This window comes from Triticum urartu, chromosome 6A (genome assembly GCF_056163025.1).
Source record: "Triticum urartu cultivar PI428250 chromosome 6A, HENAU_Tu73, whole genome shotgun sequence".
Lineage (NCBI taxonomy): Eukaryota > Viridiplantae > Streptophyta > Magnoliopsida > Poales > Poaceae > Triticum > Triticum urartu.
Genome location: NC_141878.1, coordinates 5176145 through 5197697, shown reverse-complemented (window position 1 = coordinate 5197697; position 21553 = coordinate 5176145). Strand labels below are relative to the sequence as shown.

The window sequence follows — 21553 nt, the reverse complement described above, 5'->3', positions numbered from 1 at the left end:
ACTTCCACTATTTAAACATTGACCACGCTTGCGTGCATACACCTCCCTCCAACATACCACTACCTAATTAAACTTCTTGCTCCTTTATTGACATGCAAGAAACCACACTTCGGTTTCTTTCCCAAATGGTTGGTGGTCGGAAGTTCTAGGTTTTTATTCCACATTCCATAGTTATGAGCCACCCTTATTTGTGTACATTGATGCTCCCTTGCCACAACTAAATAAACTACATGTCCTTGCCTCAATGTTCCTTACTTGCAGCGGAGCAATGTTTGATAGCTACCACGGTGTGCTTGAAGCTTCAGGATACAACCGGCTTGAAGACTTGCAGTGCGTGTTCCCCCCGTCGGCAGTGGTTTGGCTACATGCCCCATCTGGAATTCTTATTTTCTTTCTTTGTTGGGGTTGTATGCATCTGAGACTTTCTGATCACAACTTTGTATCATGGTGGTCCTCAAAGTAAAAACTATGTACTCCCTCCGAACCAAATTAAGTGACGCAGCTTTGGTACATCTTTACTACAAAATTGTACTAAAGCCGCATCAATTATTTTTGATCGGAGGGAGTACTTACCATGTTTTCTGAAAATTATTGGATATGTGGAAGGTATGTTTAAATCTAATCGAAGACACGGGAAGCCCACATGTGCAGGCACTTCGCAAATGAACTAAATAATTGCCTGGGCTGAAGCATTGATTTATCAATGTATTTACATGCACAAAGCTCATGCCAAACATCGAAGAATAAGGCCATCTCCAATGCTGATGCTTGAAGGGTTTTCTGATGTTGAAAACTGGTTTCTTGCCATGTAAGACAAGTGAGATGCTAATATAGGGAATTGCTGCTTATTAGGTTTCAATGCTTGGACGGTACTTCAGAGATGTAATTACCTCCTGAAGCACATCAAATATTTGCTGGTCATATACTCTGCCTCTTGTAAGCACGTCATGCATTCAATGTGCCCTTACAAGCCCTGTGGTTTCAGCTACTTCACTGCACTTCATTTGAAAAGAAGTTTTGATTTTGGATTGAAGAAAAGCATCGATTAGAACAGGTGAAATTCAAGTGCTTAGCAAAATATTTCATTATGTAATTGGTGCTTATTCTGAACCCTGAGTGGCTCTTTAGGCGCAAATGCTTAAGAGATGCTTACGTATTTAAGTAGCATGGATTTATTTTCATTATAATTATCTAAGCACCGACAAGAAGGGAGCTACATTGAAGTCGATAAATTTTCTATACTCACATACACCCCCCGAAAAGTTGTGCCAAATTTAATTACAAGGCCATTTAATTGTTTGTGCTTTATATGGAAATAAAGAAACACACGAGGCTTAATAACATTTCATGGCACTAGTATTGAAGAAACCGCATAATGTCATTGCCAGGCTCGTATCCTTCGCTTCCTTTCCCCAAAACCTTGCCTCGCAATTTTTTGTTGTTTTCATTTGAAACTGCATACACTGCAAAAACCTTGGCTCAAAAAAGTGTTTGGTTTTTATTTGAAACTGCATATTGGACCGAACAAAAAGCACAACCGTTATACAAGGATAACCATGTCGTTGCTAGTTCACCAACTTCCACTATTTAAATATTGACCACATGAGTGCATACACGCCACAACAACATACCACTACCTAATTAAGCTTGTTGCTCCTTTATTGACATGGAAAAACCGCACTTCGGTTTCCTTACCAAATGGTTGGGGCTCGAATGTTCTAGGTTTTTATCCCACATTCCATATTTGTGAGCTACCCTTCTTTGTGTGCATTATTGCTCCCTTGCCTCCAGTAAATAAACTACATGTCCTTGCCTCGATGTTCTTTACTTCCTCTCCCAAAACCTTGGTGAGAAAATGCTATTATTATTTATTGAAACCGCATACTAAGCTGAGAAAGAAGCACAGGCGTTACGAAATGGCTGATCAAAGGCGAGGTGGAGCTTATCTGCTCGCGGCTCCTTGCTGCTTGTAACACTCGACCTTCGGCTTGCTGGCGAGAGGCCAGTATCCGGTCAGCGGAGGCGATGTTTGATGGCTACCACGGTGTGCTTGAAGCTTCAGGATACAGCCGGCTTCAAGATTTGTGGTGCATGCTCCCCCAGTCGGCGGTGATTTGGCTACGTGCCCCATATGAAATTCTGATTGTGTTTTTTTGTTGCAGTTGTATGCATCTGGAACTTTCTGATCATAATCTGTACCATGGTGGTTCTCGAAATAAAAACCATATACTCCATCCGATCCAAATTAATTAACTGACGCAACTATAGTACAACTTTGCTACAAAATTATACTAAAGCTGCGTTAATTAATTTTGATCGGGGCGAGTACTTACCACGGTTTTCTGAAAATTATTGGATATGTGGAAGGTATGTTTAAACTCAGCGGGAGCAGATGCTATGTGTGAGTATAGCTGATAATAATAAGATATTTTTAGAGCTTTTTTCTTCATACGTATTTTTTCAAAAAGGAGGATAATCCCTGGCCTCTGCATCGAGCGATGCACACATCCATTTTTTTTTCTTCGTACATGCCTGGTCTGTAAAAAAAATTGCAGTAATACAGACCAGGTACAAATCTAATTGAAAACACCGGAAGCGCACATGTGCAGGCCCTTTGCAAATGAACTCAATAATTGCCTGGGCGGAAGCATTGATTTATCAATGTATTTACATGCACGAAGCTCATGCCAAACATCGAAGGCTACGGCCATTTCCAGTGCTGACGCCTGAAGGGTTTTCAGATGTTGAAAACTGGTTTCTTGCCATGTACTCCCTCCGTCCAAAAAAGCTTGTTCCTCAAATGGATGTATTTAGCACTAACTTGATGCTAGATACATCCATTTAAGGGACAAGCTTTTTCGGACGGAGGGAGTATAGGACAAGTGAGATGCTAATATAGGAAATCACTACTTATTAGTAGGTCTCAATGCTTGGATGGTACTTAAGAGATGTAATTACATCCTGAAGCACATCCTGGCGGAGAGATCGTGCCAGCAGCAGCAGCAGCAGGTGAAGGCGTAGGCCTTGCCTGCACAGATGGATAATTGCTTCACAAATGGAGATACGGCCCAGCCCGGCCCGGTGGTTCTCGTCCGCAACAAGAAAAGGGGAACGGGCCCTGGGAGCTCGATTTTCAGGAAAGCATCTACAAACAGTTGTTGCGTGGTCTTTCGTTTTTGTGTGTGTGTTTTTTCCGTGAGGTTTTTATCGGCTTTTGTGGTGGTTTTCTTGCTTTTTGTGTTTCTTCATCCTTTTTTTCTATTTCTTTTTCCCGTTGTTTTATTTTCCTTCTGTTTTTGGTTTTTCTATTCTATGTTTCTTTACCGGTTTCCTTCAGTTTTACGATCTTCTTTTTCTTTTCTTTCCTCAAATACATGCCAACTTTTTTCAATACATGCTGTACTTTTTGTGCATGTGTATTTTTTGATACACGTTGAACATTTTTCAAATACATGTTTGAAACATTTTCTTAGAATAACTGTTAAATATTTTAAAATGCTCGTCAAACATTTTCTGATAAAATATTATTTTAAATGTCATGATCGAATTTTTTTTCTAAATGTCAGTAAGAATTGGATAATATGAAACATTTTTTTCGTATTACATGGGATAAAATAAATAAATAAATGTCACAAACATTTTGTTTTGGAACGTGTGAAATTTTTGTAAATGTAGTGCCTTTTTTTAATGGTAAGACATGTTTTTATTTTACATTGTATGAACATTTTAAATAATGTCATTAATATTTTAGGAAATGCGTGAACATGTTATCTGAATGGTAAAAACCTTTTTTCTAAATTATGCGAACGCTTTTTGAAATTTAAGTAAGGCAGTTTTTAAATATATAAAAATACAAACAAAACTAAAAAACTGGAGAACAAAAGTGAACGAATTAACTAATGTTCTTATTAACTAATGTGCTGGCCCAGTAACGCGTCACACAGAGGCGAGGCGACACTTACACTCGCTGCGATGAGCTATAGGCGTGCCCGGAGGAAAATTGGGTTGTTGCATCAATTTTCTTCTTAGACTCAAAAAGAGAGTTCCTTCTTTTATCTTTTATATATCTCTGCATCTTAAATGGCAAGATACATCCAACTGCAAAAAAAAAATCCACATGTGGCGTACCTAGTTACAAATTGGGTTGATGCTCCCAGCTTGCAACTTGAAGAAAAATAAATGGCCAACCCAAAGACTTGAGATTCACTTGATTTATTGATTTGAGAAAGAATCTAGGAGAAAAGAGGTAGCACGCACATTCAAAGACAGAGACAGGGATTTGGAATAAGAGTTAGAGCAAATACATTAAAGTGACATAAACAGACTATAAGGATTAAAATGTTATATCTTTGTTTAGTTGGAAGAGAGAGAAGAGGAGAGAAGGAATACAGGCCGTTGACCAGCTATAGCACTAGAAGCCCTGCTCAAGAATTCATCCGATTAACCAGTTAACTTGACGATTAATCCCTACTCATAGGGTCCCCGAGTAGCTGATTACCCGATAAATCGTCTGATTAATTGATTAAATGGCCGATTAACTTGTCGATTAGCCTATTAATCCCCTACCCACCAGCCCACCGAGCAACTACCAGTTAACGATTTCCTCAACAATGACTAGAAGCAAGACACTTTGTGAGATTGTGAGGTGGGTCAACTATTAATAAAATAGTACATATTTAAAACTTACTTGTACAATCTGACTATAAAATTAACTCTAAATGACATGGCAACTCCTTATAGCCGATTGACGAATGTATTATAAACCATGCTCTTAGGGAAGACAAAGATAATTATTGTCCAATTAATTCACCAGACAGATTCAACAAGTGTTGCTTGGTGCTGTCGTAATATAGGTCACACACACCACAGACACTGCATGGGTTCATCTTGTGCTTACATAAGGATCAACCAATTAATGATGTTCATCAATTATTTATTTAGACCGAGTAAGTAATAACAACAAAATGGTAGTGCACAGTGCGATGATAGACAAGCAGATCAGTGCTCCTGACCTCAAGTTACATCGCTTGCTAGTCAATGGACAGACGCGTGTCACCCAAACATTCTCAAATAGACAGCCACCGCGAAAAACACATCCTCAAAAGCGGAATATTAGTTATTTCCTCTCTTGTATCATGGCTTTCGCCACAAAAACCTAGTATCGTTCTTCGCAAGCGTCGCCGCCAACCTCGTTCTTTCTCATGAGCTTCCCTTTTTAGGTTTACTGAATATTCCGAAGCTTTTGGCCGGGCCGGTATTGGCAGGCTTACCGGCACCACCAGACGCAGGACCGCCGTCCGCCGTCTTGTTCGGCTCGGATGCCGTGGCTGGCATTCGGCTGCTGAATACGCCCACGCCCCTGGCTGCTGTCGAAGCAGGGTTCCCGGCTGATGGCTCGGCGTTCGGATTCGATTGCTGGAACTGCGGCCGCTGGCTGCTATACGGCGGGACATGGCTTCCTCTCTCGTTTCCCCTCGGATCCTGCTGCGGGGGTCTGCTGCCTTGGCTGAACTTTGGGGGCGGCGGGCCAGCCTGTTGCAGAGGTGGCCTTTGGTTGTCCTGGGGACGGCGATACCTGTCTTCGTTGTTCTCGTTTCTTCTCAGGTCTTGCTGTGGGGGTCTTCCTTGGTTGAACCTTGGCGGTGGTGGGCTCGGCTGTTCCAAAGGAGGCCTTTGATAGCGGCCTTCATGTTCACCTCTCCTAGGGTCCTGCTGTGGTGGTCTGCCTTGGCTGTCTACGCCTCCGGGCTGCTGCCTACGGCTGGCATACCTGTTGGTCTGCTCGGGTGTCATGCCTTCATTAGCCTTAGCCTGCTTTAGCTTCTCCATTTCAGGGCTACCATTCCTGGAACCAAGTCCATATTGCGATGGTTGTGGTCCACCCTGACCAGGGTTAATCCTGTTTCCTCCAGCACCAATGCTCTTGTCCAAGTTACCGCGGTTGTTGCCTCTAAACCCTCTATCTTGCCCTTTCTTTTGCGGTGATGATTCACGGGGGGTATAGGCGGGAGTTTTGTCAACATCCTCAGCTTCCAGACCATGTTCACTTGTGTCGTCCCCACTGTCAGTAGCAGCGGGTGGCGATTCGGAGGTAGCGGTGCGGGGGGTGCCTTTGCTTGCGTCTTCCATGGCCTTGCTTGCTTTCTTTCCACCTTTCTTGGTTGCAAACTTCACGTGCCTGACAATAACATATGCATGCTTGGAGTCCAAATGCGGCCCGCTTTCCACGGTACAGACATCTTGAATCTGTTGAATCAGTGAAATCTTAGAAAGAGATAAACTTTCATAGGCAGCAATTCTTAGTGTCAATTTTGTAGTCAAGGATAAAAAAAGGGGCCGGGAACAGTACAGTACAGAAGGGAGTACTCACCAGTCCTAATAAGCGAGATAGCGGTCCGCCTAAATCTTCGGCTTCGTTACCTGCGGGCATCGCCATGCACTGCCAAAGAGGAGCATCACTCAGTTCTTCACAGCTTGTTGTACCCAAGAATATAATAAGGTAAACATATGCATATGAACATCGCCAGATCCAATATATAGATATGAAGGTTTTAATAGTCCGTAAACGAAAATCCAGTTCAAGATGTTGGTTAGCAGTTCAAAAGATTGTGCCAGATACTATCGTCTTAGGTAAAAATGAAAACAAAGTCCATCAGGTAAATATTGCTTCAGGTGAAGACAAAGGAACAACATGTTATTGTGATTCTCCATGAACAGTTTAGATCGAACAGAAAAATTTATTGCTTCAGGTGAAGAGAAAGGGACAACATGTTATTGTGATTCTCCATAAACAAGATATGACAGACAGGTTTATTCCCAGAAAGTTCCTCCTGGATAATAAACTACTTCATCCCTCTTACCATTATATAGGCACAAAAGGAGACAAGGAGAACCATGCACTTAAGAGTTTGCTACACTTAAGCTACTTACAGAACTGAATTGAAACCCATGATTGGTTCCCGATCATAATCATTGGTTCCTATATATCCATAACTTTCGGGGCGACAAAAGCCCCCCTAATCATTGCACACTGTTTGGTTCCCCTTGTCCAGATATAAGGTTTCCTTGGGGATTGCCCAGTAAACTTAGTATAAAAAGAAGTTAAAAAGCAAAACCCACAGATAAGATGTATTAAAATCCGTGTTGCAGTTGCTTGGGTTGTCACCAAAGATTTACAGAACCATACAATAAAATAAAACTAAAAAGTACGTGAGCGCTCTTACCTTCACCCTGTAACCACGGTCCATCAGCCTGGTAATTGCATCTGCTTTCACCTTCAAGTCTTTAATTTCCTGCGAACAATAATTTATGTGTCTCAACAACACCCCATGACACAAGGCCTCCATATTGAATACAATATATCTACGACTTTGGAAATGAGTGAGCTCAACTAGGTATAGGCCCAAACGAACATGAAAAAAGGGCGTAGCAGTCCAATCAAGCTGTTACTACAGCTAAAAGGTGGCAATCAATCATGCATTGCACATCTGAACAAAAACGTTAAGTAGAACAACAGAACATTCATTATTACTGCCAGAAAGCAACTACCAATGTTTTCCTTTGAAATACTCCCAAAAAACGTCTTACATTTTGAGACAGAGGGAGTAGTAGTAGTCAAGCATGCATTCCATATAAAAATAAAGAATCATGAAAGATGATAATCTGCAATTATTAACGAAAGGTTAAAACAAGCAAGAAAACTTACTGTTTTCGCCTTAAACCGCACTTCTTTGATATCTCCAACACGCAAAGTAATAGCAGACTGCAGAAAATCAGATGCAAAATAAGGAGAGAGATTTGCTATTTTCATTAAGATGTGAGAGATCAAAGCCCATTGAAGGTGCACGTTATCATGACTTATGCAGAAGTAATATAAACATGGAAGGAGATACAATGGTTAACACTGTTTTCCCTTGCTCAGTTTATAAGGCTACATTTAGCACAGCGTTACTTTTCAAGGGCACTTCAATATTTCTATTGTGGACGCAATAGTTACTCGAAATCATCTTTTTTTTTGAGACACAATAGTAAAATCTTACTGGGATTAGTAAATAATCATCTGTCTAATTATACCCCAACACAAAAACACAGCAACCGCAAACGGGCTCTGATTACGGAACCGAGTGCCAGCTCTCACCATAACCAGATGCCGTTGTTTTTTTGTAGAAACCAAAGACTTATCTGTGTCTTTTAAAAGACACTATCACTAGAGCGAGCGATAGTTTCTGTCGCTGAACTGGTTGTTGTTTTAACAAAGCACTTTTCTGAACACAGACCAAGGAACCGTTAGTTCACAATACAATGGTCTGACACAATTATAATTTACAAACATGGAAGGAGATATATGATTAACACTGTTTTCCCTTGCTCAGTTTTTAGGGCTACATTTAGCATTGCGTTGCTTTCCGAAAGCACATGCATATATTCTAATCTGGACGCAACAGTAAGTAGAAATCATCTTTTGTTTTATGACATGGCAGTAAGATCTTACTGGAATGAGTACATGAGTTCTCCCGACTTATTAGACTCCAAGACACAGCACAGCAACCACAAATGGGGTCCGCCTGATTACACAATCAAGTGCCTTAGCACAGCAGAAAGTAACAGAGGTGAATCTGGCTATGTTCAACATCTTGTGTACATTGTATTGATATGAACATAATATGTTTGTGTAGAAGACAAAGATAATAGCACTAGAGTGAGCGATGGTTTCTGTAGTTAGTTCACAATCCTACGATCTGAACACGTTTACAAACATGCTCTGTTCCAAGCATTTCAACTCAACTCCAGCAGTGACGACACGACAAATTCAGCGAGGATGATTTGACCACGCATACATACCTTGGCTTTTAGGCGCTCTTTGTCCTTGACGTCCTTGATGTACTTCTCCTTGTGGAAGTCCATGATCTTGCAAACCGGAGGGTCCGATTTCCGGTCAACCTGCGACGAGGTAACCATGAGAAATGGGCACAACCGAATAAGTATACGAACATGCCGACCCTCGGGCAGAGCTGAAGAAGAAAATGGAAATGAGGTACTACCTCAACCAGGTCCAGCCCCATCCTGGCAGCCATCTTGAGGGCCTCGTGCCTGGGGACAACATCATGCCCTGCAGAAATCGGGGGAAAAATCGGATCTTCAGCATCCGAATGGCGAATGGAGAAGGAAGGGGATCGTCGGCACCTTCGTCCGTGACGAGCCGGAGGAAGGGGCCGGTGATGTCGTTGTTGAGCCGGGGCCCGGCGTCGTCGTCGTCGTCCTTCTTGACCGCCTTCTTGACCTTCCGAGCCACAAGACAAAGATGATGAGAGGAGGAGAGCTGACCAACCTAGGGCGACAGACTGAGGGAGGGAGGGGGGAGACGTACGTGCTGGGGCGGGGCGGCGAAGGAGCGGCGGGGGACGGTGACCGGGCGGCGGAAGGACGGAGGCGGGGGCGGGGGAGGCGTGAGGGTGGGAGGCGAGGCGGCGGCGCGGCGGAGGCAGTATGATGCCTGGGAGCGGACGGCGAGGGACCCGATGGCGCGGCGGAGAGCCATGGTTGGCTTCCCCTCGGCGGCGGCGGCGGCGGCGGCGGAGATCGGCGAGGAAGGAGGGGAGGGGAGTCGGCCGAGGGAGAAACCTCCACGCCGAGGGCCGGATCAGCAGCCCATGAGGCTACACCAATGAGCGAGTGTAAGTCAAGCGAAGCCCATTTCACTCACGGCCTAGTGGCCTACTATCGTTTCACCTCTCTCTTTCTCCAAACATAAATCTTTTTTTTTGTCTCAAAAAAAACATAAATCTTTTTTTGAGATACACATTCGTTTTGTTTTTTTGCATAATTATAGGCATGAGGATGTAAAAGAAAAGAGATAAAATGTCAAGGTATATACTAAATCCCATATTATGAAACTGAAACTCACGAATATGTGTGTAACGCAAATTGTTCGGTTGCGCTACACGGGAATCATATGAACTACCAACTCAAATGCCAACAACCCTATTGCTCTCTCCCTCTCCAAGAAAAAGGCAATCATTGGTGATGGTTTCTCCCCTTGGCAAAAGCCGGTGAGACCGCGGTTTCCGCCTCCTCGGCTTGCTGCTCCAGTGGCGGGTGGAGGAAGGGTCATGGTTCTCTCATGTGCTTTTTTTCCACTGTGGAGTTGGTCTTTCAAGTGGTGGCACCGGTGGGATGAGAAAGGTGTCACATCAAATAAAGTTGCCTTGGCTTCTTCCTCATCACGACGACCCTCTCCATGGCAGCGTCGACAAGTAGATGGCCTTGTCATCTCACTGTCTGCTTGGGCGGTGAGATTAGGTTTTATTTTCCTATCCGTTTGTTGTTGTTGTTCGCGGTGGTGTCGAGGACCCGGATGAGATGGAGTGTCTGGAATGAGACCATTGGTTCGAGGGCTGCATATCTAGCGTTCTTCCCCGACTATGTCAGTGGTATGCGGTGGATTCGGGTCTAGGTTAGCATGGGTATGTGTCCCCGGTCGACGTGCCACAATGACATGTGCTTTGATGCTTGTAGTAGGCATGTTCATCGACTCTGAAAGCCTTTATGGTGATGGTGTTGCCCTGGATCTAACGACAGTGGATGTTGTGCATCTTCTCCGGTGAAGGCCTTGGCGGCGTTGGGTATTGGCTACAACCGTTAGTTTTGGTGTGTGTGCAGGAACCCCTATGAACCTTCTTGTATTTTTTCTCTCTCTGTCTTGGGGTCCTCTCTGCATAATTTTCAGGGAATTTATCAACCCTAGATTTCTCTGGCTGTCTCCATGTGTGTTTGTACATGTATTCTGATTGTTGAAGTGTGACATGCATAGTTTACCAGAAAACTGTTTAGCATCATACAATGGTTGTCATAAAAAAATTTCTAGACGTTTAAATTAAATAAATAACACCCTTTGGATTTTGCATACAAAGTTGAGTTGACCGTGGCAGACAAAAGATCACAAGAAAACAAATCGTCTGGAGTTTTTGTGAAATTTATTCAAACCAATGAGACTAGTGTTCGGTCCTATAAACCCTGACGACTTTGACATGAATTTTACTCCTTTTCCTAAATGGAAGTATTCTCCGCTTGCCATGTGGACTGGAATTAATGAGATAGTTTCGTCCCAAATTATTGGAAAACCCTAATTTCAAGAAAATAAAATAGCGTAAAATCCTCAACTTCCCGGTCTAATAAGGGTATGTTTAAATAAAAAAATATAAACCTTCGAAGAAAAATCCAACTTCATGAAACACGGGAAAATTAAATATTGTGAACAAAAAATAAGGGGTTCTTTCAAAAATATTTTGTGGGAAAATACTGGTTTCTTTTCTACCAAATAAATCTTAAAAAATTCAATTCAAAGCCTTTTTTACTCGTTCATTCATGCACATGGCACAACATTCTATTAAAAAAATCACATCCTCAATTGTTAGATTTTTCTTTGAATTTTTTGTCCTGAATTTTCTCATAGAAGTGTAGGCTTTTTCCCTCACTTTTTCTCATAGAGGTTGTCCCACACTTTTGCTTATTACTCCGAAACTGCGATGACGGGGCGAGGCTGACTTGGTGATTCATGTCCACTTATGTGCGCACCAAAGAAGAATATATAGCAGGTGGGTTGGGGCATAAAAATTAAACTAGCACTTTATAGTTTGGAAAAGATAAAATGGACTTTGGTCAGTACTAGAAGGGACTCCCATGCTTCGCTGCACCGAGAATATAAATGTGTTATGTGGTAGCTGTACAATGAACCATGTCATTGAGTAATATTTTTGCATGGGCATGTAATGAGCACCTGATAATTCCAAAGGAAGAACAGAAAAGAAGTGCATCACCGTATTGAATTGCATATCTTGTTCATAACTTGGAAAAAAAACAACGATGATCCACACAAAATTCAGTGACATGTTCAACAAACCATAATTCTCATTCAGGACTTCTAGTAGACCGGTAGATACATACTTTACAAACTAAACATACTCAACATAAAATAAGGTTGCTATCTTCCTTGCCTCTCCCTTAAACATGACTTTGATGTTGTTCATCAATTGTTTCATCCACAACAGTCTCGTGCCCCGGGCATTTCATGCACTCCCATACATTAATAAAAATATGTTTTTGTACGAACCAATAACAATAAACAACACAGAAAGAACATTTAAGAAGATTCCTCACATTCTTTAGTACACTGAAGCAAACAATATATGATCTTGTCATCCCAAGCAAAAGATAGATCTTTCTCGAAAAAAGCAAAAGATAGATAAACTTAATTATCCGAGGACACAAGCTGCTTTATACTGGATTGCTAGCATTCCCAAGTTCACTAAGTAAACATGGGAATTTTCAGTAAGAGGTGGCTTTCAGCATTAAGTAAACCATAAGGTAGCTGAGCTATCTTTCTCTAAGGACACAGTATGCATGTATCTTCGAGCCACCGTTCTGATGCAGCCTTTCAGCATTGTTCCACCATTAGAAGGGCTGAGCGTTCTTCGCTGCGCCGTTGGTGTTGTTAGAGTTTCAAAAATAAAATTTTTCTGTTGTCTGGTTTGGCACCTGAGTGAACTAGTGTGTGTTTTCTTAGACGGTGAGAGGATGGAAACAGTTGACCCAGTCAAAATCATGAATCAAATCCACCTTAACTGAATCGTTGCCCAAGTAAAAACTGGAAAACAAATCCGAAATTGAGAACCTCAGGTGAATGAGAGGGCTCACAAATTGGTGAGTATGGTGTATTAGGAAGATGTATTGGTAGGGCCTGGATTGATCGTCCAAGCATGTTGGCATCAACATCATGGCATGGTCCATTCCACTGTACCCGAGTTCAGTTTAGCTTATCTGAATGAATAAAGAAACCTTTCATGTGGGATCCAGAGCATACAGATACAGTGCAAGCAAACGTGATTATAAACAAATACATTTCCACGGATGGCAATCAGTCAATGATTTAGGCACCACGAACACACACTAGCTAGTACTATAATCGTCGCTAGCCCAGCTAACTCTGAGCAGATCCTGTCACCAGATACTCAGATCCGATCGATGAGGCCAAGAAAAATACGAGTGACAGCCATGACATGCCATGCCATGGATGGCAGCAGCGGCTCTCTTCCTACTGCTGTCGTCTGATTTGCAGCAGCTGCACCAACATTACTTGCTGTATTTGGCTTCATGTGTGCGATGCTATCATCATCATCATCATCATCGTCATCATCATCATCATTATAATAAGCCAGCAACAACGACATCAATCAATAATGATGGTTAATTAAGCATCCTAGCTAGTGGCATCGTGTAGTACGTACGTGCTACTACTAATCATAATCATAATGTTTCCCCTGCCTGCTTTGGATCCTTGCTGCTAAAACCCCATCCAGCCTCCCCTGCAAGATGCCACACGAACTTGAAGGCGCTATCAATCTTGTACGTATCCTATAAGCAAGTGGACGGCTCATTGGCCCACACCACATGTATTCAGTGCCTTGCTGGTTGTTGTTGAGTGGGCATTTTTGGCTCCCAGCACCCTGGAAGCTCTCTTTGCTTTCAAACCGTTTTTGTAGAGCTAGGTTGATGAATCCAAATTAAAGTACTCCCTCCGTTCCAAAGTACAAGCCCTTTTAGCGATTCCAACATGGAACATATATAGAGTAAAATGAGGTGAATCTACACTTTAAAATACGTCTATGTACATTCGTATGTAGTTTGTATCGAAATCTCTAAAAAAGTCTTATGTTTTAGAAACGGAGGGACTAGTGTGCATATATGCACAGTAAATATGTCGTTAGTAGTGGAAGGAGATATCTGCAAGGTTTCCATGTATATGCATGTGTAGGCGGTGTTTTGCCTTTGACGCGGCTAGCGTGATGCCGTGTTGGAGCTCAGGTCCGGTGGTGGTGGAAGGGGGATCCGGTGGTAGTCTCGTCAATAAGCTCACATGTTACCAGGATCTGGTGCATGCCTTTCCTCACCGTGGGAAGGAGGAGGAGATGTGGAATGGGAGGGAGCATGTGTCCGACGAGCTTGTAGATCAGTTCATCATTGGAGCTCAATCGCAATTGTGCGCGCGTTGGAGCCATGGCGCCAGCAGGACCACCCTTCCATTTTGGGAGAATCTTCTCTTCTGTTCAGCATCAGGTTTCTAATGGCCCATTGATGTACCATATGGTAGAATGATGACCGGTTGGAGTGCCGATGTTCTCTAAAGTCGCCTCCATTCTCTCCTTCCTGTTGTCGTGCCATAGGCGCGCGAGGGGGGGGCAGTTTGCACACAACTTGGCATATATCTCTCTTCCATCTGGTTAGCAGTCGGTGATGGAGTGGTAGTCGACCCATCATACCAAGTGGTTTCATCCTCAACGATGATGCCCTCGGTCGGTGTTGCATAACATTACAAGGACGAGACTGCAATTTTTGCATCATGATCTCAACTCCTTTTTTCAAAGTCAGAAGTGGTCTATAATTTTGCTTTCTTTGGAGCATTGGCGTTCTTCTGTTCTCTCCTCCCCACCGCCATGTCATAGGGGAGGCAGTTTTGGCACAACATGGCATCTACTTCTATTCTACCCGGTCAGCAGCCGGGGATGTGTTCATCCCTGAAGATGATGGGTTCGGATCAGTTCTGCACACTATTATAAGCATGGAATTCCAATCTCGCTTCATGACCTCGACTCCTTTTTAGTGTTAGGAGTGGTCTATAATTTTGCATCTTCGAGGACCCCCGGTGTAAAATGGACTGCTATACCCCCTTCGATTCTTTTTGCTTGCGTATAACGTCCAACTGCCACCCGAGGGCTCATGCAAACCCTAGCCGCCGCCTCCCTCAACTTATCCCCCCTCCTAGACTCCCTATCGCTATCGGAGGAGGCCGAAGTGCAAAGCTTGCCCAACATACAGTTGTGGCAGGCTCGCGTCCTTATTTTGCACGGAGGCCTCCAGCAGGAAGGCGTCGGCGGCCCTAGACGACATGAAAATGACGACGGAACACAACATTTCTTCTTCCTTTCTGGTGTCACCCATTCCTTATCTTTACTCAACGCTTCTCCTTTCCTAACGAGGTGGAGGACGGCAGAACCGGGACGGTAGGTGGGTCTTGGACCGAGTAGCAGCATATCATGCTACCGTCCACGGGTGGCGGGAAAAGGGGGGCGAGAGAGATGCACAACGCTCGTAAGGGGAGACGGAACAACACAACACAAAAGAGGGGACGAGACTACACGCCAGAGATGTCGCGGGAGGGAGACGATCGGTCGGCCAAATTTTATACAAAAGCATACGCGTTTATGCACCCAAAAAAAAAACCCTGGCAACCTAAACCACTGCCACCAATATATTTCTCTAAACCAAATCACAATGCCATTGCCTTTTAGTATTTCCTTATATATAATAATTACAATAATAATGATTATACATGTCGACAGCTCGCCGTCCAGCCAGGCATAATGTATTTCCTTTTATAAGAAGGCCTAAAAACAGAGTTGCAATTTCTTTCTTTTTTTGAGGGCATGGACAGTCATCTTTTGATTTCCTTACTACGGTGAAAGTTGGATTTTGTTTTTTGAATCGCACCCTATATAAACCCACCATGAAAACCAAAGCGAAGGCAATCAGTCAGCCACACCCATCCCTGTCTTCTCTTCTCCTCTGCTCTCTTGCGGCTGCGGCTGCCAGCGCGAGGCGACAAGAAGCAGGATGAAGAGCCTGCTGGGGGAGGAGCGCAGCTTCATCATCGAGAGCGACGACGACGACGAGGAGGATCCCGCCCACAGGGTCGACGGCGTTGGCCATGGGGACGACGGGTCGTCGTCGGACTCGTCGTCCTGCGCCACCCCGCGCGGCGGCGGCGGCGGCGACAGCCAGCCCAACTCCTACACCAACCAATGGCCGCAGAGCTACAGGTAACGACCCACATCCATCAAATTCGTCTCTTGTCCGTCCATCCACATCCATCAAAGTCGTCTGTCTGTCTTCCGATGAACTCCATCCATCGATCTAATCTGTTGCTTGCTTGCTACTCCAATCTCCCTTCCTTTCTCTATGTCTTTCTTTCAACTCGATCCATTCGACATTCAGATTCCCTGCCCGGTTTCTCTGAAAAATACGTTCTGAATCCATTCCATTCTTCCCGAACGGACCCCAACCAAATCCCAATCTTGGATTCATGCTTCTTTGACCCCTTCCAGCGCCCAACCAATCAACCAGAGTGGGAAAGGTAGTTTTTTCGGCATCACCATGTCTCTGTTGATGCAAGTTTTACCAAGCAACCGCTCGCTCCGATCTTTTTTTTCGATTTCGAAACGGACACACACTACCTTTCTGACAGACAGAGAGACAGACAGGACAAACCAACCTGCTCTGTTCCCCCCTTAGCACCCCTGGATCTGTATGGTGCTGATGTGGTAATTGGTCAATATAAATCCCCAGAGTGGGAAAGTTGGAATTGTGTTTGCCAACCAGTCTCAATCCATTACCTGTAGCTTAATCATCATCATCTTCATCCCGAATACCACATCTACTCATGCCTGTCTCCAAACAAGCACCACTTTTATAATTATTGTTTATTTTGGAAGGATGCATGTTACCCCATGGTGGGGTGGGGCGGTACAGCTCAGGCTTGTGGACCAGCACCTGGCTGTCACATCTTCATCATCTCCTCAGCTGTTTCTTTTCCTTGGATTTTTCCCTCCGAAATGTGCTTTCGCACATCGCCTTGCGTTCTTGTTTTGTTCAAAGTCATCATTTCTGACTGAATCTTACTGTATTTTGTCAAGTATAAATAGACTGAATCTTACTATATCTGCTGTTACAATGCTCAAAAATCACATTTCTTGCTCTGCTTATTCTCATGTCAGTAACAATTCTTTTTTATTTTCTCTCTTGTATTTTGACAGGCAATCGATCGACATTCTGAGCAACGTGCAGTCGCCGAGCCTGGGGTTCCTGGGGACCCCGACGCTGAGCAGGCTGTCCAACTCCTTCCTCAACAGCTCCTTCCTCAACAGCTCGTTCCGAGGCAAAACCCCTGAGATCGTCTCCAATCTCGTCAAGCCGCTCATACGCCCGACCACAAGCGACGAGCAACAGCAACAACAGCAGCATGAGGATATCCGGAAGAGCTCGCAGTACCTCCTGCCGTCGAGGAAGCCGTCGCTGCAGCAGATCCCCGAGGATCAGAAGCCGCTGGTGGTTGGCCATGAGGTTTCTCCCTACCAGCAGTGCTCTTACACCCAGGGAGCTATGAATGGTAAGCACCTACTACAGGCCTGTGAATTTTACATTCTCAATTTGAAATGAAATGCTAGACCTGACTGGTTGACACAAGTAAATCGATCCAAAAAAATTTGTTAGCAGAGCATGATAAATAGGGGCCCTCAATTATTGGCAATGCCGCATATTCTTGTGATGTACCATTGCTGAACTGAGGCTTGGTGAACCTAGACACGTTCTTAGCAGACGGATGTCCAAGTTCAGTGTACCGATGGCCCAGTTAGGCGTTTTCACGCGCGGTAGTACCGTGCTGACGGCTACTGATACACAGTTTACACTAGTCTAAAGCTCCAAACCATAAGATAATAGCATAAATTTTGAAGGATCTGCATACAAATCACACTGTTTTTCCTTCAGATCCCCACCCACTGTAACTGCCATTTTTACAGTTTAGTATGGCACCGAAGGTTGACAGAAACTATTAATTAGTTCCTAGAATGTTCTGATCAGATCTACTTAACCAAGTGAGTTGCTGGCAGTTAACATAAGCGCAGAGAATCAGGACATCAAGTACACCAAGTGGTCAATTATGCATGATTGAGCACTGTCTATTCGCGTAGTTGAGGCGCCGCATCACACATGGTTCCGGTCCACCATTTCGATTTTTCTTCTTGTTCTTCTCCGTATTAATAGGGACATCACATGGTTGATGAGTCAGCACAACCAAACCATGTGACATGTTGTCGCATCGAGATCTGCAGGCTGTCCCACTGCTTCAAGACAAACCATTTGCTATCAAATTGTGCAGAAATGATCCCATTCAAGAAAATGTGGAAATAGCCAAGCACACGTCGGTCGTCGTATTTTTTATCTCTTTTTTTTCACCAAGGAGTTGACCTGAGTTAACAACGAAGCTTTGCTGTGTGTAATCTGTTTCAATTGGATCTATATTCTGAAGGTCTGAACTTTCCTGTGATAAATTTTACTGAACCTGAAGAATAGTTGCTCATCATGGATGATTCCTATGATAAAATGCTCTTGTTTCTAATATGCAGGAATAAATGTTCTGTGTGGTGTCGGAATCCTGTCGACGCCTTACGCCATCAAGCAAGGGGGGTGGCTCGGACTGGTGATACTAGTTGTATTTGCTCTGCTCGCATGGTACACCGGTGTGCTGCTGCGCCGTTGCCTAGACAGCAAGGAGGGCCTTCAGACATACCCGGATATCGGTCATGCCGCCTTTGGCACCACCGGTCGCATAGCCATCTCGGTAAGATTCAGTTCTTCAGTTTGGGCAGATCTCAGTCAGGGAAAGTTTTTGTGCTAACTTAACTTATTTCTGCTTCTTGTGTGTGGGTTCACTATCTGCAGATAATCCTGTATGTGGAACTGTATGTAAGTACTCCGTACCATCCAACCAATTAAATCCAAAGAGTCATCACAACATCTGAAAGAATCTGCAACGAATTAACCGATCCTTGATCTGTTGTTGCAGGCCTGCTGCATCGAGTATTTGATACTGGAAAGCGACAATTTATCCAAGTTGTTCCCCAATGTGCACCTCAACATTGGGGGCTTGACAATAAACTCGCATGTGTTCTTCGCAATCTTGACGACGCTTGTTGTCATGCCGACCACCTGGCTCCGTGACCTCACCTGTCTGAGCTATATTTCAGGTATCAATCTATTCACTTGTTGCTTTTATTTTCATCCTGCTTGTGCATATGCTCTGCATCTTGTATCACACATCATTTCTCACGATGTTGTTCTGTGTTTGCTTTGTAGCTGGAGGTGTGGTTGCATCAATCCTTGTGGTCATCTGCCTATGCTGGATTGGGGTTGTCGATCATGTCGGCTTCGAGAACAAAGGGACTGCGTTAAACCTCCCGGGAATTCCTATCGCGATTGGACTGTACGGTTACTGCTACTCGGGGCATGGGGTGTTCCCAAACATATACTCTTCTCTGAAGAACCGCAACCAGTTTCCTTCCATTCTTTTCACCTGGTAAATTAGCTACTTTGGGTCAACCTATATTCGATATCATTCTTTTGGAACCTCAACACTCAGTTATTGTTTGTGCTTCTTTGATTTCAGCATTGGGTTTTCTACCATTTTGTTTACTGCCGCTGCGGTGATGGGATACAAAATGTTCGGCGAATCCACCGAGTCTCAGTTCACCCTCAACTTACCGGAGAATCTGGTGGTTTCCAAGATTGCCGTCTGGGCTACGGTAATTGCTCCTGTCTAGACTATTTCAGATCACTTTGTTCTGTACTAAGCATGTTTTATGTAACTTCATTCTCAATCATGTTGACCTATCTCTTGGCTTTTGTTGCAGGTGGCTAATCCGATAACCAAATATCCTTGGCTTGTCAATTATTTCTCTTCAAAGGGGATTTTAATCAAAACTAACATAGAGAAATTCTATTTCTTGCCAATGCTTCTTTAGAATACATGCTGATCTTTTTATTACATGCTTAATAAAGTTCTAAAATCAAAAAGGTTTTAAAAAGTTCTGAAATTATTTGTTGATGTACATGATAATTGTGCAATGTCCTTAACAAAGAATCACATATGCATTGACCATAACCCCATTGGCCATGAGTCTGGAAGAGTTGCTGCCGCGAAGCCAGCAGAAGTACTCCAACATAATCATTCTTAGATCAGCCCTGGTGGTGTCAACCCTCATCATTGCTCTGTCAGTTCCCTTCTTTGGTAAGTTAGTTTGCTCTCTTTGGTCAGCATATGTCAGCATTAGTAGTAGATTGAATCATTCACTGACCATTGTTCATTCTACATGTAAATTGACAGCGCTTGTGATGGCTCTGATTGGCTCTTTATTCGCGATGCTTGTGGTAAGTTTTCGCTGATTATTTCATCAGATGATAACAAGTAATTGGTAAGCTATTCGTGAGAGGCTAAAATATGTTTCATTGCAGACCTACATTCTACCTTGTGCCTGCTTTCTGGCCATCCTTAAGGCAAAAGCGACTTGGTATCAGGTACACAAATATTTCCAACGTCACATTTCTTTATTATAACTATACTTGTATCTAGCAGAACAGAGAAGGTTCTGAGGTCATATTGTGATGACATTGCCAAGCAAATTTATGTAAAGCACCTATTTATGGTGAGGAGCCTAACTAAAAACTATTTTACAGACTGCGACATGCTCATTCATCATCGCCGTAGGGGTTACTTGCGCCTGCGTGGGGACATACTCATCCCTCTCCGGGATTGTCCAGAACTACGCCACCTGACTCTGAAGTACTTCCTTCCCTACATACATAATAGAGAAGATTGCTCGTTCGACCGCATTATTATACATATAATTAAGCATATGTATGAGCGAGAGTGGAGGATTCAAATTTTGCCGAACAATGAATTATGTCCATCGATATATAAATGTTGTATGATTAAATTTGTATGGTTGTTAAATTTGTGGCAACTCCGATAACCTTGCATTATTATTGTTAAATTTGTATGTTGATGGATCTTTATCAGTCTAAAGTCCCAGTTCTGCTAGCTAATTACCAACTATTTGAATTTTTCATCAATCTATATTCAGAGTGTAATTTTGCCAACATGCAACTAGAACCTTTATTCGTCTGTATATTAACTATATTTAGAGTGAGGTGTGTATGATGACGGTTGGATGCTGATTTTGAGTAATAACATGTAAATGCAAACGAAAGTGAAGGATCTTAGGCAATGCCACATGGTTTCTCCGGTGGCGGCTAATTAGGGATTTAGGGTGACGGAGAAAGAGCATGGACTCTATATAGGGAGGATTAAAACAAATGGAAATATAATTGCGTAATGAGGGGGCAGGACAAGGGTTGCGGGAAGGTGTATGCAGGTGACCGTTGTCCAAATAATGGAATCAGTTGACCGGGGATCTGCGTAGCAACATGGGTGGCCATTGTGCAGCGGCTATTTAACGGTTGTGCTTTAGGAATAGTCTTACATGCAACTTATCTAGGGTAACTAAAGTACAAGTAAGGTGGGAGTGAGGAAATGGTTCAGGTTGACGTTGCAACGCACATGCAAATATAGAGAACATATGATGCATGTGGGGTATGTCTGGCTTGAAGTGGAAATTAAGCGTGCGGTGTGAAATTAAAACCTAGAACTTTGCTCACCAATGGTGCGGGATAAACCGAAGGATATTGAGGCAATGGTGTGTGGTTTCTTCCGTGCTAGAAAGGGAGCAACAAGCATAATGAGACATGTCCCCTTTCATGGAGTGGTGAGGTTCCCACTGAGATGTCCTGTGTAAAGAAAAGACAAAGAAGAACAAGGACTATAGAGAGGATCAAAGTATTGTACTACAAAACAGTTACAATAGGCGTCGGTTCACCACTGACGGGC

The 21553-nt window shown here is 43.4% G+C and overlaps 2 protein-coding genes across 2 annotated transcripts; one reads left to right on the top strand and one right to left on the bottom strand.

Annotated features, from left to right (window-relative positions):
- Window positions 1-4904: 4904 nt before the first annotated feature.
- Window positions 4905-9673, bottom strand: LOC125513320 (uncharacterized). Its single transcript, XM_048678406.2, has 8 exons — window positions 9368-9673; window positions 9184-9280; window positions 9042-9109; window positions 8842-8940; window positions 7706-7762; window positions 7224-7292; window positions 6371-6439; window positions 4905-6246 (listed from the first exon to the last, which is right to left on the bottom strand). Exons 1-8 carry the CDS (start codon window positions 9536-9538, stop codon window positions 5200-5202), a joined length of 1677 nt encoding a protein of 558 aa, XP_048534363.1. The 5' UTR covers window positions 9539-9673; the 3' UTR covers window positions 4905-5199.
- Window positions 9674-15568: 5895 nt separating this feature from the next.
- LOC125514012 (amino acid transporter AVT1C) lies at window positions 15569-20633 on the top strand. Its single transcript, XM_087527193.1, has 12 exons — window positions 15569-15872; window positions 16866-17218; window positions 18237-18451; window positions 18553-18576; window positions 18677-18857; window positions 18967-19186; window positions 19277-19412; window positions 19521-19544; window positions 19759-19897; window positions 19994-20037; window positions 20122-20184; window positions 20344-20633. The coding sequence occupies exons 1-12, from the start codon at window positions 15667-15669 to the stop codon at window positions 20440-20442; spliced, it is 1704 nt and encodes a 567-aa protein (XP_087383319.1). The 5' UTR covers window positions 15569-15666; the 3' UTR covers window positions 20443-20633.
- The last annotated feature ends 920 nt before the right edge of the window (window positions 20634-21553 follow it).